The following is a 12,577-nucleotide window of genomic DNA, read 5'->3' as shown; positions in this document are numbered from 1 at the left end:
TCAATTAAAAAAGGAAACAGCCACGAGCAAGAACAAGACAGGAACTGGCATCCCAATCAAAAGCCATCCCATTTAATAAAATAAAATAAACAAAACCATCTTATGTCTGCACCATTTTAAGTACAGACATAAACACTTCAACCAAAGCTCTACCGCCTCGTGAATTTTTCTTAACTGTAGGAACAAACAGGTCACACCCCTGAGAACAACGGCCTCATGCTAGCATATAAAGTTAAACCAGTTCAGTTGGTCTTTTCTACATAGTGACCATGTAACTGTCTTAATTTTCACTGTTTGATAAAATGGAATAAGTGGAGGAAACAATTTGAAAGTCTTTAAGCCAATGTCTGTCCATAAATGTATAATTCACATAAAGTACGTTGATGGCCATTACTAAAACCCTGCTTCCAAAGTATTGAGTCTGAAATTAAATTGTATGACCTTAATGGGGTTTGTGGGCGGCACAGTGGATTACTGGTTAGCACTGTTGCCTCACAGCAGGAAGGTTATGGGACCGTTTCCCATCTGGTCATTTCTGTTTGTGCGAGTTCCCTCCAGGTGCTCCGGCTTCTTCTCACTTCCAAAGACATGCGGGTTATGTGAATGACTTTAAACTGGCTGTAGGTATGCGTGCGTGGGTGTAAGAGCTGTCTGTTTGCAGTGGTGGGCACACTTCCGATAATCCGATAAAAGATAATTATCTAAGATAATGTTTTCATTATCGGATTATCTTTTTAGATAACTTTAAAAAACATTATCGGACTAATTATCTTCCGATGAATTGTCGTCCAATAACGTAGTAAACCAAGCTGAACAGCAGCAAACATTTTTCAAATTTAAAATCAGTTGAGACCTATCTGTTGAAAGTTTCCTAAGAGATGTATAGTTCTACTCTCTGCAAACAGAAGCGAGCTAGTTTCAGGAGAAACCACTCTACCCTCTGCAGACAAAGAAGAACTGGTCACAAAAAAAAAAATCATTTTCTTTAACACCATACTGATAGGCTGGCAATATCACCCAAGTCATCCAGAGGCATACATTTTTAACTTATGGTTCAAATTTTAACCAAACTAATTTTGGACAAGTTATTTAAAATTACTGTCATACCTGAAGTTTTATAAAGTGAAAACATCAGATATATGTTTTAGTTTTAAAGTAATGTGCTAATTTTATGGTTTTGTGAGCACATGCTGTGCCCAGCAGTGCATTATGGGTAATCTCAGTATGTTCACGACAGGACAAATGCATTTCAGACACTCTGTTCAGGCTCCACGGACAGCAGCATTAAACTCTAGTGCCTAAAACTCTCGTGAATATATTCTCTGGGTTTATAGACGTTATTGTATTTGTGTTTATTAAATTCCACGCATCTTAAATCAATGTAGCAGACATGGATTATCTGGAATTTTGTTTTGGCACATTTTTAAGGCCTCTACTGCCGTCTACTGGCCAGTAGTGTTCATGGCAGTATTCGCCCTAAGTACTAAGTGTCTGGGCACCAGTAGATGGCAGTGTTCTATTTATTTGTACCCCGGTTATATCAGATGGTTGTCAAATCAACTTTCTGGCTTTGCAAATGGCTTTTTTTTTATTTATTACAAATTAAGTTTAAAAACAAAACAACAACAACAACAACAGCAAAAAACATTACAAGACAGCTCTGCGGTGTTTACACATGCACAGTGCGAGTGGTTGGATGCTTGTAGCTCTTCAGGAGCAGGATACAGAATAATATCAAACAGGTTTGATTTTCATTTGACCATACGATCAGCGATCAGGAGGTGGTCGTGAGATGTTGAATGCAGCTTGTTACTCCATGTACACTACATGATGCAGGACGCGCAATTAACCTGAAACTCGGTCTAAAAATTTCTCACACACATCTGAAAAAGGGCCAAAACTCGCACAGTGCAAAGCCAACATTTATGTGTCAACACAATATTGAGTGCACGTTTTACAACATCATAAAACATGCGCACATTCTCTCCACATGCAAAACATTTTGCGTTGACACTTCCAGGGCTCCATAAAAATGCCTGTTTTTACAAATAAAAAATGGAATATTTTACAAAACCACATTTATCTGTAAACACCAACACACGCACACGTCACATTAACGTGTTGGTTTACATAATGAATGACTGAACCAATCAGTGTTTAGCAGAGGCACTTTTACCCAGAATCCTTTGCGATCTGTCTGTGTTTGTTACAAAACCTCAGAATTAGTGCATTATTCAACATTAAAAGATATATGTTATATTTTTCCTTTGTACAAATGACAGAATTGACATTAATGGAGTTATTCTATCAGTATTCACACAAAACCATAAGTCAGGATGCCTTTATTTTTTCAAGACCTCCGCCTGACCGGAGCATTGTAATTGGTAGAGAGCTGGCTTTGTGGCTGCTCTCAGGGTGCTGCAGTGCTGTAGCCGTGTAGCTTCCAGAAGGAGGCAGCATGTTCAAACATAGTAGTGCTGACTCATTGTTTAGGTCTTTTGTCGCTTTTTATGCTTCCAAAAGCGATCGTGGTGTTAAAACTCAAATTCAACTTGTTAGCAGTTGCAAATGTACCAGAGACAATACTGGAATTTATCGGTTATCTGTAACTTCCAATACATTTTTGGGTGGTTCATCGGTTTATCTTTATCAAAGATAACTTTTCTGTTATCTGATTATCTGTTATTGAAGTTAATTTTTTGGTTATCTGTGCCTACCACTGTCTGTTTGTCTGTCTATATGTGGCCCTGTGATAGAGTGGCGTCCTGTCCAGGGAGTACCCTGCCTCACACCCTGTGACTGCTGGGATAGGCTCCAGACCCCCTGTCACCCTTGACTGCAATAAGCAAGTATAGAAAATAAAACAAATAATGTGGTCTGTCTGGATGTAAATTATTGTGGAAATCTGTCTTTTGAAAACAGATTAGTGTCACAATCCAGCATTTTTTAAAAACACAATTAGGTGCCAAAGCTTGGTTACACCATGGCTTTCAAAGATCTACTTGGCATGTTGTTACAGCATGATCAGAGAAAGGCTGAATCCTTGCACTGCCCATACAGGGTATGCCTCAACATAGCAATGGTTTCAAATTATTAAACTTTGCAAGATGGTAGCATCAGTGTTAGCATGAGTTTAGCTTGGTTATCCCTACTTTCAATAAATGGAGGAATATCACACATTACAATATAACATCCATTTACTGCTATTAGTGATATGTACTATCAAACCTTTTCTACAGAATACACAAGTCACATCATTTACAGCTATACACAGAAGCAATTTTGGCGTTGATGAAATTTGTCTGAGATGACAAAATTTAAATGACAATGGCAAGGAAAGACTTATTTTTTAAGATTTCTCCATACATCTGTAGACTAGAACTTCTACACGACTAATCTGGCAAGAAAATGACTTCAGAATCCAGTTACTAGGATTACAGGCATCATAATGACGAAATAACCTCTGTAGTGAAATGCCTCACGAGGGAGCAAAACGTCACAAAGCACAAGTGAAACCATTCATCTGTGACCCTGAGCAAGTGCACATAACCAATAAGGTATTTCTGCTGTCGTTCTCAGCTACATTACTTGTTATATTTATCAAAGGCAATGAAGGTGCTGTCACTGGATAATACCCCTGCCTATCTAAACATGTCTGAGCTAATAGAGTTTCAATATAATTTTTTTTCTCCCCTCACATGAGAATCGCACACAACTTCTGCTTCTCTCTGACTGCAGCCTAATGGGGAAATGAAAGCTGCTTTGTGTCAGTGGGGCACCTCAAAGATAATGTAATATGCATGCCCAGAATAATGCAACCCCAACCCCGGCTAAAATGCCATGTGCCATTTCCCTTTCCGCACACCTCGTCTGCTTATACTGGACTCTGACTTATGTTTCAAGTAAATGACTGAGTATGTTAAAGCTTTTATTTACCACACAAGGGACAGAACTACTGCAGTTCTTATTCTGATATAACTGTGAGAAAAAACTCTTGAAATCTGTGGAAAGTCGCCACTTTTAAGACTTTTACACACTACTAAAAACTACTACTCAGGAGTATAGCATTAATGTTGCATTACGATGATGAAATCTCAACCCTCAAGGTCTCACAAACCAACAATATGACTGGTTTTATCCTTCTAATCAAGAGTAGTGAAGTCTTCAATATGTTATTCACCCTCACTTTGCCTATAAACAAAACAACCGGCAATTTTATATATACATTTTGTCCAGAATTATGTTATTAGGCTAGGTTTCTGCATAGGGAAAAAACTAATTATCATCAGGTGATGATCCATCTTCTGTTGTATTTCTACTACAGGAACACTGCACCATGCACTGAATGCTTATGCCATTCAAAGACACTGTTGCAACACTGATAAAATACTGAGTTAATGAGACTGCTGAGTAGTCAAGGGTTAAGTAGACACCACAATGTACAACAATGGCTATGCTTAAGAAAAACCTACAACGCTATTTTCATCAGGGGTTAAAAGTGTGACTGCTGAAGTGCTAATTGTTAACTAAAAAAAGTCATATTTAATTGAACCGGTCTATCTGTTCTATCTTGTACCACCTAGCAACTACCCATTCTTAAAGTTTGTACAAGTATTCCAGCTCACGCAAAGCCACCAATTATGTTTCAAAATTTGTTGTAACATTTTGCTTCCAAAATGCTGACGTGACTCGTAGCAATTACAGCCATGCAAGGGTGTGATGACAAAAATAAGAGGAAGGTCAAAGTAGAGGTGAAAGGTTAAAACAGAGTTTAAAGCAAAGGGGCCGAGTGGAGTTGAGCTACAAGGGGAACAACTACCAGACACATCGACCCCGCACAGAAGTGGAAAAAACAAAGAAGGGAAACAGGACAACGAAGACAACTGCTTGATTTCTCCAGCAGCCAGAACTGCCATAATTAAGAACGAGTTGTAACAGAAATCTGACGGCAGAGAAAACAGGGTTTGACATTGATGTAGGAAAAGGGGAATGAGGTGCTGTCATCTGGATGAAGAGGAAACTATTTGTACCTGGGGCATCAAAAGGTTCTTTTTAAAACTTAGGTTCCTTTAATTAGGATCACTGGAGCCTCACTTGAAGCAGCGAAGCATCAGTCAGCCATTCTACATTCAGCGAGGCAACGTCGTAACGCTGCACACGCCAAGGACAGGACGGAGGAATTCACTGCGTTTGCGTTGAACACACTCTGCTGTCTGTCCAGGCCCGTCCATCTGTCTGTGAATCTCTCTCAGAAATGTGTTTTGCATGCATTTCTCCTCCAATGGAGAGAAGGAGGCTTCCTGCAGCACAACTCTGGCAGTGCTGGGCGGAGAAGCTGCCTGAGCCATGTGCCCGCCGTTGCCACGGCAACAGAGGACTGCAAGACTGATACACATACGTGCACGCGCGCAAACACACAGGCAAAGCATATTCTCACGCGTGTTCGCTTTCTCCCCCACACAGTCCAGCAGCAGAAAGACGCAACAGGAATACAGAAGAACCTGCCTGCTTGCGCGTTACACAACAGAGACAGAATACAGAAGAAGCCAGAAGGGGAAAAACATAAAAGAAAAAAGGAAAGAGAGCATGTGTGGAGGCATTATGGAGATAAAACTCACCATCACCTAGTGTAGCTGACATTCACAGAAGGAGCTGAAGCATTTAGCAGCAGACAGAATCTCTCAGGCCTCCAGGTGATGTTAAATGATGTTATGTTAAATGCACAGCTATCCAAGACGTTCAACCTTTTTTTTTTTTCCAGAGAATCCTGTCAAGTGAACATCTTGATACCATCATCCTGAACCAACAAGCCCCTATGCCAAATCTGGGCTTTGCAGAGGCGTCTCCAACAGAGCACTGTCATCTTCTCATTAATACCACTTTCTATTTAGAGCAAATCACGATTCTTTGTTCTCCTTCTTCATTTCCAACTGACAAGAACAGAGTGTTGCTGCAGATGTTTATCCCATATAACTAGGCTAAACTGTGTGTGGAATTGTGCCCAGAAAGTTCAAATCTGAGCTAAATAGTTGCAGGCAGTAAGTCGCCGTTGCCCAGTGGTGATAAGCCTTTACATTATGTTCTGTTGTACCTCCTCTTCCGCTCCCCAGGGTTGCTGGGTCTGGAAACTAAAAGAGATTATACCTCCCCCAGCCAGCCGACGTCTTGTGTAGCATGGGGCTCGATTGCAGATTGCTGAGCTGGCGATTTCCCCTGTTAATTGGACGACTTTGCAACCTTTGGCACTGTACTGAAAAATAATGCTTATCAGGATCTAAAGCTGCTCGCTCAAGTCAGCATTCAACTCTGCCCAACTTTAATAACCGAGTCTGAGCACTACAAAGGCCCAAACGTACTTCTCTAAACTGTAACCCCATCTTTACTGAGGCCCCCATTGTTATTAATCCTCACTGTGGGGGTACAGCATTGCTCTGTCTCTGTAGAAAGTGCCGACTTTATCTGGGCAGCTGGTATTGAACAGGCGGAAGGGGTCAAGCTTCAGTGACTAAACAGGTAGAAATGGGAGATGTCATCAACACTAATCAACGCTATGCATCTTGTTGAAGACAGACCTTGTCACCTAGAAAATACTGCTCTAATTGTCAAGAAAAGAAATGTGGGCACCTCTATCACTTATGCAGTTTACTTTGCATACAATTTTTACCCACCTTGGTTGATGTCCTCAATGGCCCGACGTACACCACGGTCAAAGGCGCGGGCATCGGCGGGGCTTTGGAAGGTCAAACCGAACTTCTTGTCATTGATCCTCCAGTGGTGGAAGATGGGTGTGACTTTGTTGTATACAAGGTCTTTCTGCAGGACACACTCCAGCACCACCTGACAACATACACACAGCCATAGCTGAAAGAATGATAATACAGGAAAACATGAGTAGTCATCTATTTTTATTCTACAAATGGTCACTGGTCTCCTAAACACTGACCAAAGAATACCTGTAGAACCTGTTCTGTTATCATGCCTATTAACATCATTGGAATTCTTTAAAAAAAATGGTCATATCGTCACCAAAATTCATATGGGCTAATATTAGTGGCTAATTATGCAAATGGTTACTGTAAATAGGTCACCATGCCAGCTGCAAATAGGTATAACATGGACAACAGACACTTCAAACTGACAGCCACCAGAATGCCTTAAATTTACTATTGGTTGCAATTTCAAGATTTTCTTTCTCCATTGGGCCTCTGAGCTCCAAGCTTCATGTTTTTGTAAAGTAAGTCAGTGACAAACAATCTTAGACTAATAAACTGAAGTGATCCACAGGCACTCTTTGGAAGCATAACTATATATGTCTATAGCACCTGTTAACCTGAGTAGCAACTCATGTCAAGGTCCCAAACGGTGGCACTGCTTGTACCACTGTATGGGGACCAGCGTGTACACTTGTCCCCAAATGATGGGGGCCTCAGTAAATATTTGGTTACAGTTTACAGAAATATGGTTGGGTCTTTGTGGCGCTCAGAGTCTGAGGCTCATCCAAATCAGTGGTCCGTTTGTGTAACTGCATTAGGTATTAAGCATGAGCAGAATGGCCCCCAGCTCAAGGCTACTTATGACCCTGGAGTTCTAGGTCATCCTGCATGAAATGTACCAAATCAATATATAGTCCATACCAGATCTGCATGTGGCAGCCCTGAGCAATAATGGGAGTGGCCAAAAGAAACTAACATTTAATATTTTATCCACTCAAAGTGGACAAAAGTCCCCCTTTTTATTTATTTATTTATTTATTTATTTGGCTGTAATACATTGGTTCTCTGCCAGTATCTGCAACTGGGAGGAAGTGACCTACCAAATAATGATAGACAACACGACAAGCAGGGGCATGAAGTGAAAAATAGATGTCATGGCACAGAACGTCTTCCACTATGCCCCACCCACCAGATTGTTGCTGCCCAAGTGGTCCCCAATGGAGAACACAATCTATGCAACAGATCTCAAGCAATTTTAACTTACAATCATTGGTGTACAGTCATACAGTGCATCCGGAAAGTATTCACAGTGCTTTACTTTTTCAACATTTTTTGTTACAGCCTAATTCCAAAATGGAGTAAATACATTTTTTCCCCTCAAAATTCTACTCACAACACCCCATAATGACAACATGAATAAGTTTATTTGAAATTTTTGCAAATGTATTAAAAAACAAACAAACAAAACTAAGAGGTAACATGTACATAAGTGTTTTGCTCAATACTTTGTTGATGCACCTTTGGCAGCAATTACAGCCTCAAGTCTTCTTGAATATGATGCCACAAGCTTGACGTACCATTTTTGGGCAGTTCTGCTCATTCCTGTTTGCAGAACCTGTTAAGCTCCATCAAGCTGGATGGGGAGTGTCATTGCACAGCCATTTTCAGATCTCTCCAGAGATGTTCAATCGGATTCAGGTCTGGGCTCTGGCTGGACCACTCAAGGACATTCACAGAGTTGTCCTGAAGCCACTCCTTTGACATCTTGGCTGTGTGCTTAGGGTCATTGTCCTGCTGAAACACGAACAGCCACCCCAGTCTGAGGTCAAAAGTGCTCTGGAGCAGGTTTTCATCCAGGATGTTGCAATACATTCCTGTATTCATCTTGTCTTTAATCCTGACTAGTTTCCCAGTTCCTGCCCCTGAAATCATCCCTATAGCATGATGCCGCCACCACGCTTCACTGTAGGGATAGTGCCTGGTTTCCTCCAAATGTGATGGCTGGCATTCACTCCAGTAAAGTTCAATCTTTGTCTCATCAGACCAGAAAATTTTGTTTCTCATGGTCTGAGAGTCCTTCAGGTTCCTTTTGGCAAACTCCAGGCAGGCTGCCATGTGCGTTTTACTAAGGAATGGCTTCCGTGTGGCCACTCTACCACACAGTCCTGATTGGTGGATTGCTGCAGAGATGGTTGTCCTTCTGGAAGGTTCTCCTCTCTTCACAAAGGAATGCTGGAGCTCTGACAGAGTGGCCATCGGGTTCTTGGTCACCTCCCTGACTAAGGCCCTTCTCCACCGATTGCTTAGTTTAGATGGGCGGCAAGCTCTAGAAAGAGTCCTGGTAGATCCAAACGTCTTCCATTTATGGATGATGGAGAACACTGTGTTCATTTAGACCTTCAAAGCAGCAGAAATGTTTCTGTGCCCTTCCCCAGATTTGTGGTTCGAGACAATTCTGTCTCAGAGGTCTACAGACAATTCGTTTGACTTCAAGCTTGGTCTGTGCTCTGACATGCACTGTCAACTATGGAACCTTATATGTACACAGGTGTGTATCTTTCCAAATCTTGTCCAATCAACTGACTTTACCACAGGTGGACTCCAGTTAAGCTGAAGAAACATCTCAAGGATGATCAGTGGAAACAGGATGCACCTGAGCTCAATTCTAAGCTTCATGGCAAAGGCTGTGAATAATTATGTACATGTGATTTATTAGATTTTTTTTAAATAAATGTGCAAAAAAAAAAATAAAAAATAAAAAAACTAAAACTTTTTTCCACACTGTCATTATGGGGTATTACGTGTAGAAGTTTGAGGGGGAAAAATGAATTTCACCCATTTTGGAATAAGGCTGTAACATAAAATGTAGAAAAAAATGCAGTGCTGTGAACACTTTCTGGATGCACCGTATGCTCATTTCATAACTGATTTTTCAATCAAAAAGAAAAGAAAAGAAAAAAACAAACAAACCTTTAAATACCTGAATACATTTTTGTTAAAGAATGGCATGCAGCACAATTTGGGAATGTATTAAGCTGTGACCTTTTAGCATCTAGAGTTGAAACTGCATGATTTAAAGGACAGGGGACAGAGGCTGTTCGGGGGAGGAGGGCATGTAAATCCATCATTTTGCTCCTCACCCTATGCTCTTTGGTATCATGATTAAATGCAACATTTAATCATGATACCACCATATGAGTAGGAGAAAGAAAAACTGAGAGAATGTGCCTGCGTCTGGAACAACATATAACTCCAGGATTCCTTTAAAAATGTGTAGGGGAGGCAGGGGAAGCCCAAGACCAATAATTTCTCGTTCTGTTTTTGGGTGATTTGTAAAACATCTTTAAATGTTGAGGTTTTCGTTACACATGATGATAAAGTTGGAGAACAGTGGCAGCGGCATGCGGTAATGGGGGGGGGGGGGGTACACAAGTATGTTTTAGAGCATGCCAGGCAAAGTGTGGCAGAGAGAGATGTGTTTCCAAAGCCTATTATTAATCAGGGCAAGAAAGCCGCCTTGCGGCCTTCCTCTCGGCAGATTAAATGAAATCAGAGACGACCATTACAGTTTTGTGGTTTTCTACTCTAACATGCACGAGTGGCTTCATGTTGGCTGAATGTGTGAGCATGGCAATCTGTGTGAGCCACTGCGTGAGTACCGGCGCTGGTTTGACCACAGTGCAAATGTTGTCTATGGATAACAGTAAAAAACCAACAAGCACCGACTCATAGCATATGGCACTATTCCCCAGGAACTGTCAATATGGACATTTTTAAAGGAAGACATGTAGCAGCTGAAAAAAATGACATGTTGGGTGGAACGAGGACTTTTTAAATACAAGATGAGACAATAATTTACAGCTGCATAGTTTACGTGCTGCGTTATACAACACAGCATGTCTCCTCTCAGACTCAGGATAAGCAGGAGCTTCTACTTCAGCATAGAAAACTGAAGATCAAACTACAAAAATAATTCTACTACTGAAGAATTCTGACAAACTAATAAATAAATAAAACTGCATGTTTAGCACAGTAAATAATTTTCAGTATAATTCCACAAACATGTACACAGTACACCTTTTAACCTTGTTAAATGAAACAGGACACGGAGAAATGTTAGTGTTTCAACTCCCAATCTACATTACTGTGCTAATGTCTTTTCTGACACAATGTTTAGTTTTGTTTTTATATAATTTTTCAAAATGTGTGCTTTATTACATCACAGAACAAAACATCTGAAATGAACGAATGGCAATAGAATTAAATGAGCATATAACTTAAAATTCAGTAAATATTTTAATTTAATGTGATTTTATGTCATCCTATTAATTCTTTTTATTATATTATTAGTTTTTATTTTTCTACCAGGCTTGTAGCTGCTTTCGTTTTGGTAAGAAACATTTTTAAAAAGTTTTTTTTGTTTTGTTTTACTGAAAATGTACAGATGCTTTCTCATGCCAGACTGTAAATGAAGCTGAAATATTGTTTACCTGTGTGTTTTTCTTGTGTCACTAACACAGAATGTTAAACATCGTGAGTTTCCGACTACATATTTTCTGATGACTAAATGTTGCCAATCATGAAAAAGAGAAATATTTAGCAGTGTAGCTTGATATTTACCGTACTTATTTTACTTTCCAGAAAGTCAGCATTTACAATGTTTTCCATCACTGCCACATGTGATTATAAACCACGTTTAACTATGAAAAGATGAGAACAAGAACATAAATAAATGTTTTATTGCTGTTACACTTTTATTTATTCATTTTTAGGTTGTCAGTTATACAGAAATCTGGACAACTCAATGCAGTTTTACTCTTGTCTTATATTTTCATGACCTTATTACTAGGCTATTGATCAAGTGACATTTGTGTATTTCATCAAAATGAAACCACAGCAGGTTAGTGTTTACACACAATGCAGAATAGAATAAAATAGAATAAAGGCTTTCATTGATTGTTTAAAATATGATAACCTGAACAAATGCATCCTAAGCTCCATAAACAAGCATGTTTTAAAACTTAACATCTGCTTGTATATCAATTTATCACCCTGGTGGCAACTGCAGTCTGCGATTTGCAATGTCCAAAAACAGCTTCATAAAGAATCAGTAAACACCACGAGGCATTCTGAATCTCTCTGAGAGTGTCAACCCACCTCCTGTCACATGTGATACTGATCAACCTCATTTAACGAGCTTTGTGCTAGAGAACAACAAATGAAAAAAAGAGATGTACACTGTTGTAGTATGGATGGAGATAGTTTTGCATATGGACAGCCGGAGCTTCACAGTGTGCGGAGGAACACAGACATGGTCTTAGTCTTGATTCCAGGACAATCACAAACTCAGACAACCCGATTCCTCATGCAGCTTCTCAAGCGTTGCAATCGCAAAGATCACAGCATCACCCAACCATTCAATGTCAGTAGACCCTTCCTGACCAACAAAGGCACCGAGTCCTCTGGTTTCCACAACCCTACCCAACACCCACTCCATTCAAGCACTGAACAGTGTAGGAACCAGAAAATCATCCTTGATGAATGCCAGTAATCACCAGGAAAAAGTCAGAGGTTCTGCCCCTGTGCCGCACAACACTGGCGGTACATGTGTATAGGTTGGCTACGACGTGCAGCAATGTCTTTACAGATACAGCGAATCCTCACGATGTCCCAGAGGGTAATCCAGTCAATGTGCAAAAATAAAATAGGCACTGTTAACATTCGTGTTGTGTTCCAATGTGTACTCCAGTATTTCAGCCAACTTCCAGGTTGGTCAAACTATCCTATCCACTTCCTGGCTACAGGGAAAACTTCGCAAACTTCAAACAAGAAAGCAACGGAGCTTTGGTAGAAGTGAACCTTCA

General features: G+C 40.3%; 1 protein-coding gene across 1 annotated transcript in view; it reads right to left on the bottom strand.

Moving 5' to 3' along the window:
- spred1 (sprouty related EVH1 domain containing 1) overlaps positions 1 to 12,577 on the bottom strand; it is a 40,270-nt gene that overhangs the window by 16,582 nt on the left and 11,111 nt on the right. The window contains 1 exon segment of the mRNA XM_034195099.1: positions 6,669 to 6,837. Within this exon segment, the coding sequence (XP_034050990.1) occupies positions 6,669 to 6,837 (169 nt within the window).

This window comes from Thalassophryne amazonica, chromosome 19 (assembly GCF_902500255.1).
Source record: "Thalassophryne amazonica chromosome 19, fThaAma1.1, whole genome shotgun sequence".
NCBI classification, from domain to species: domain Eukaryota; kingdom Metazoa; phylum Chordata; class Actinopteri; order Batrachoidiformes; family Batrachoididae; genus Thalassophryne; species Thalassophryne amazonica.
This window is presented reverse-complemented; position numbering and strand designations above follow the sequence as displayed.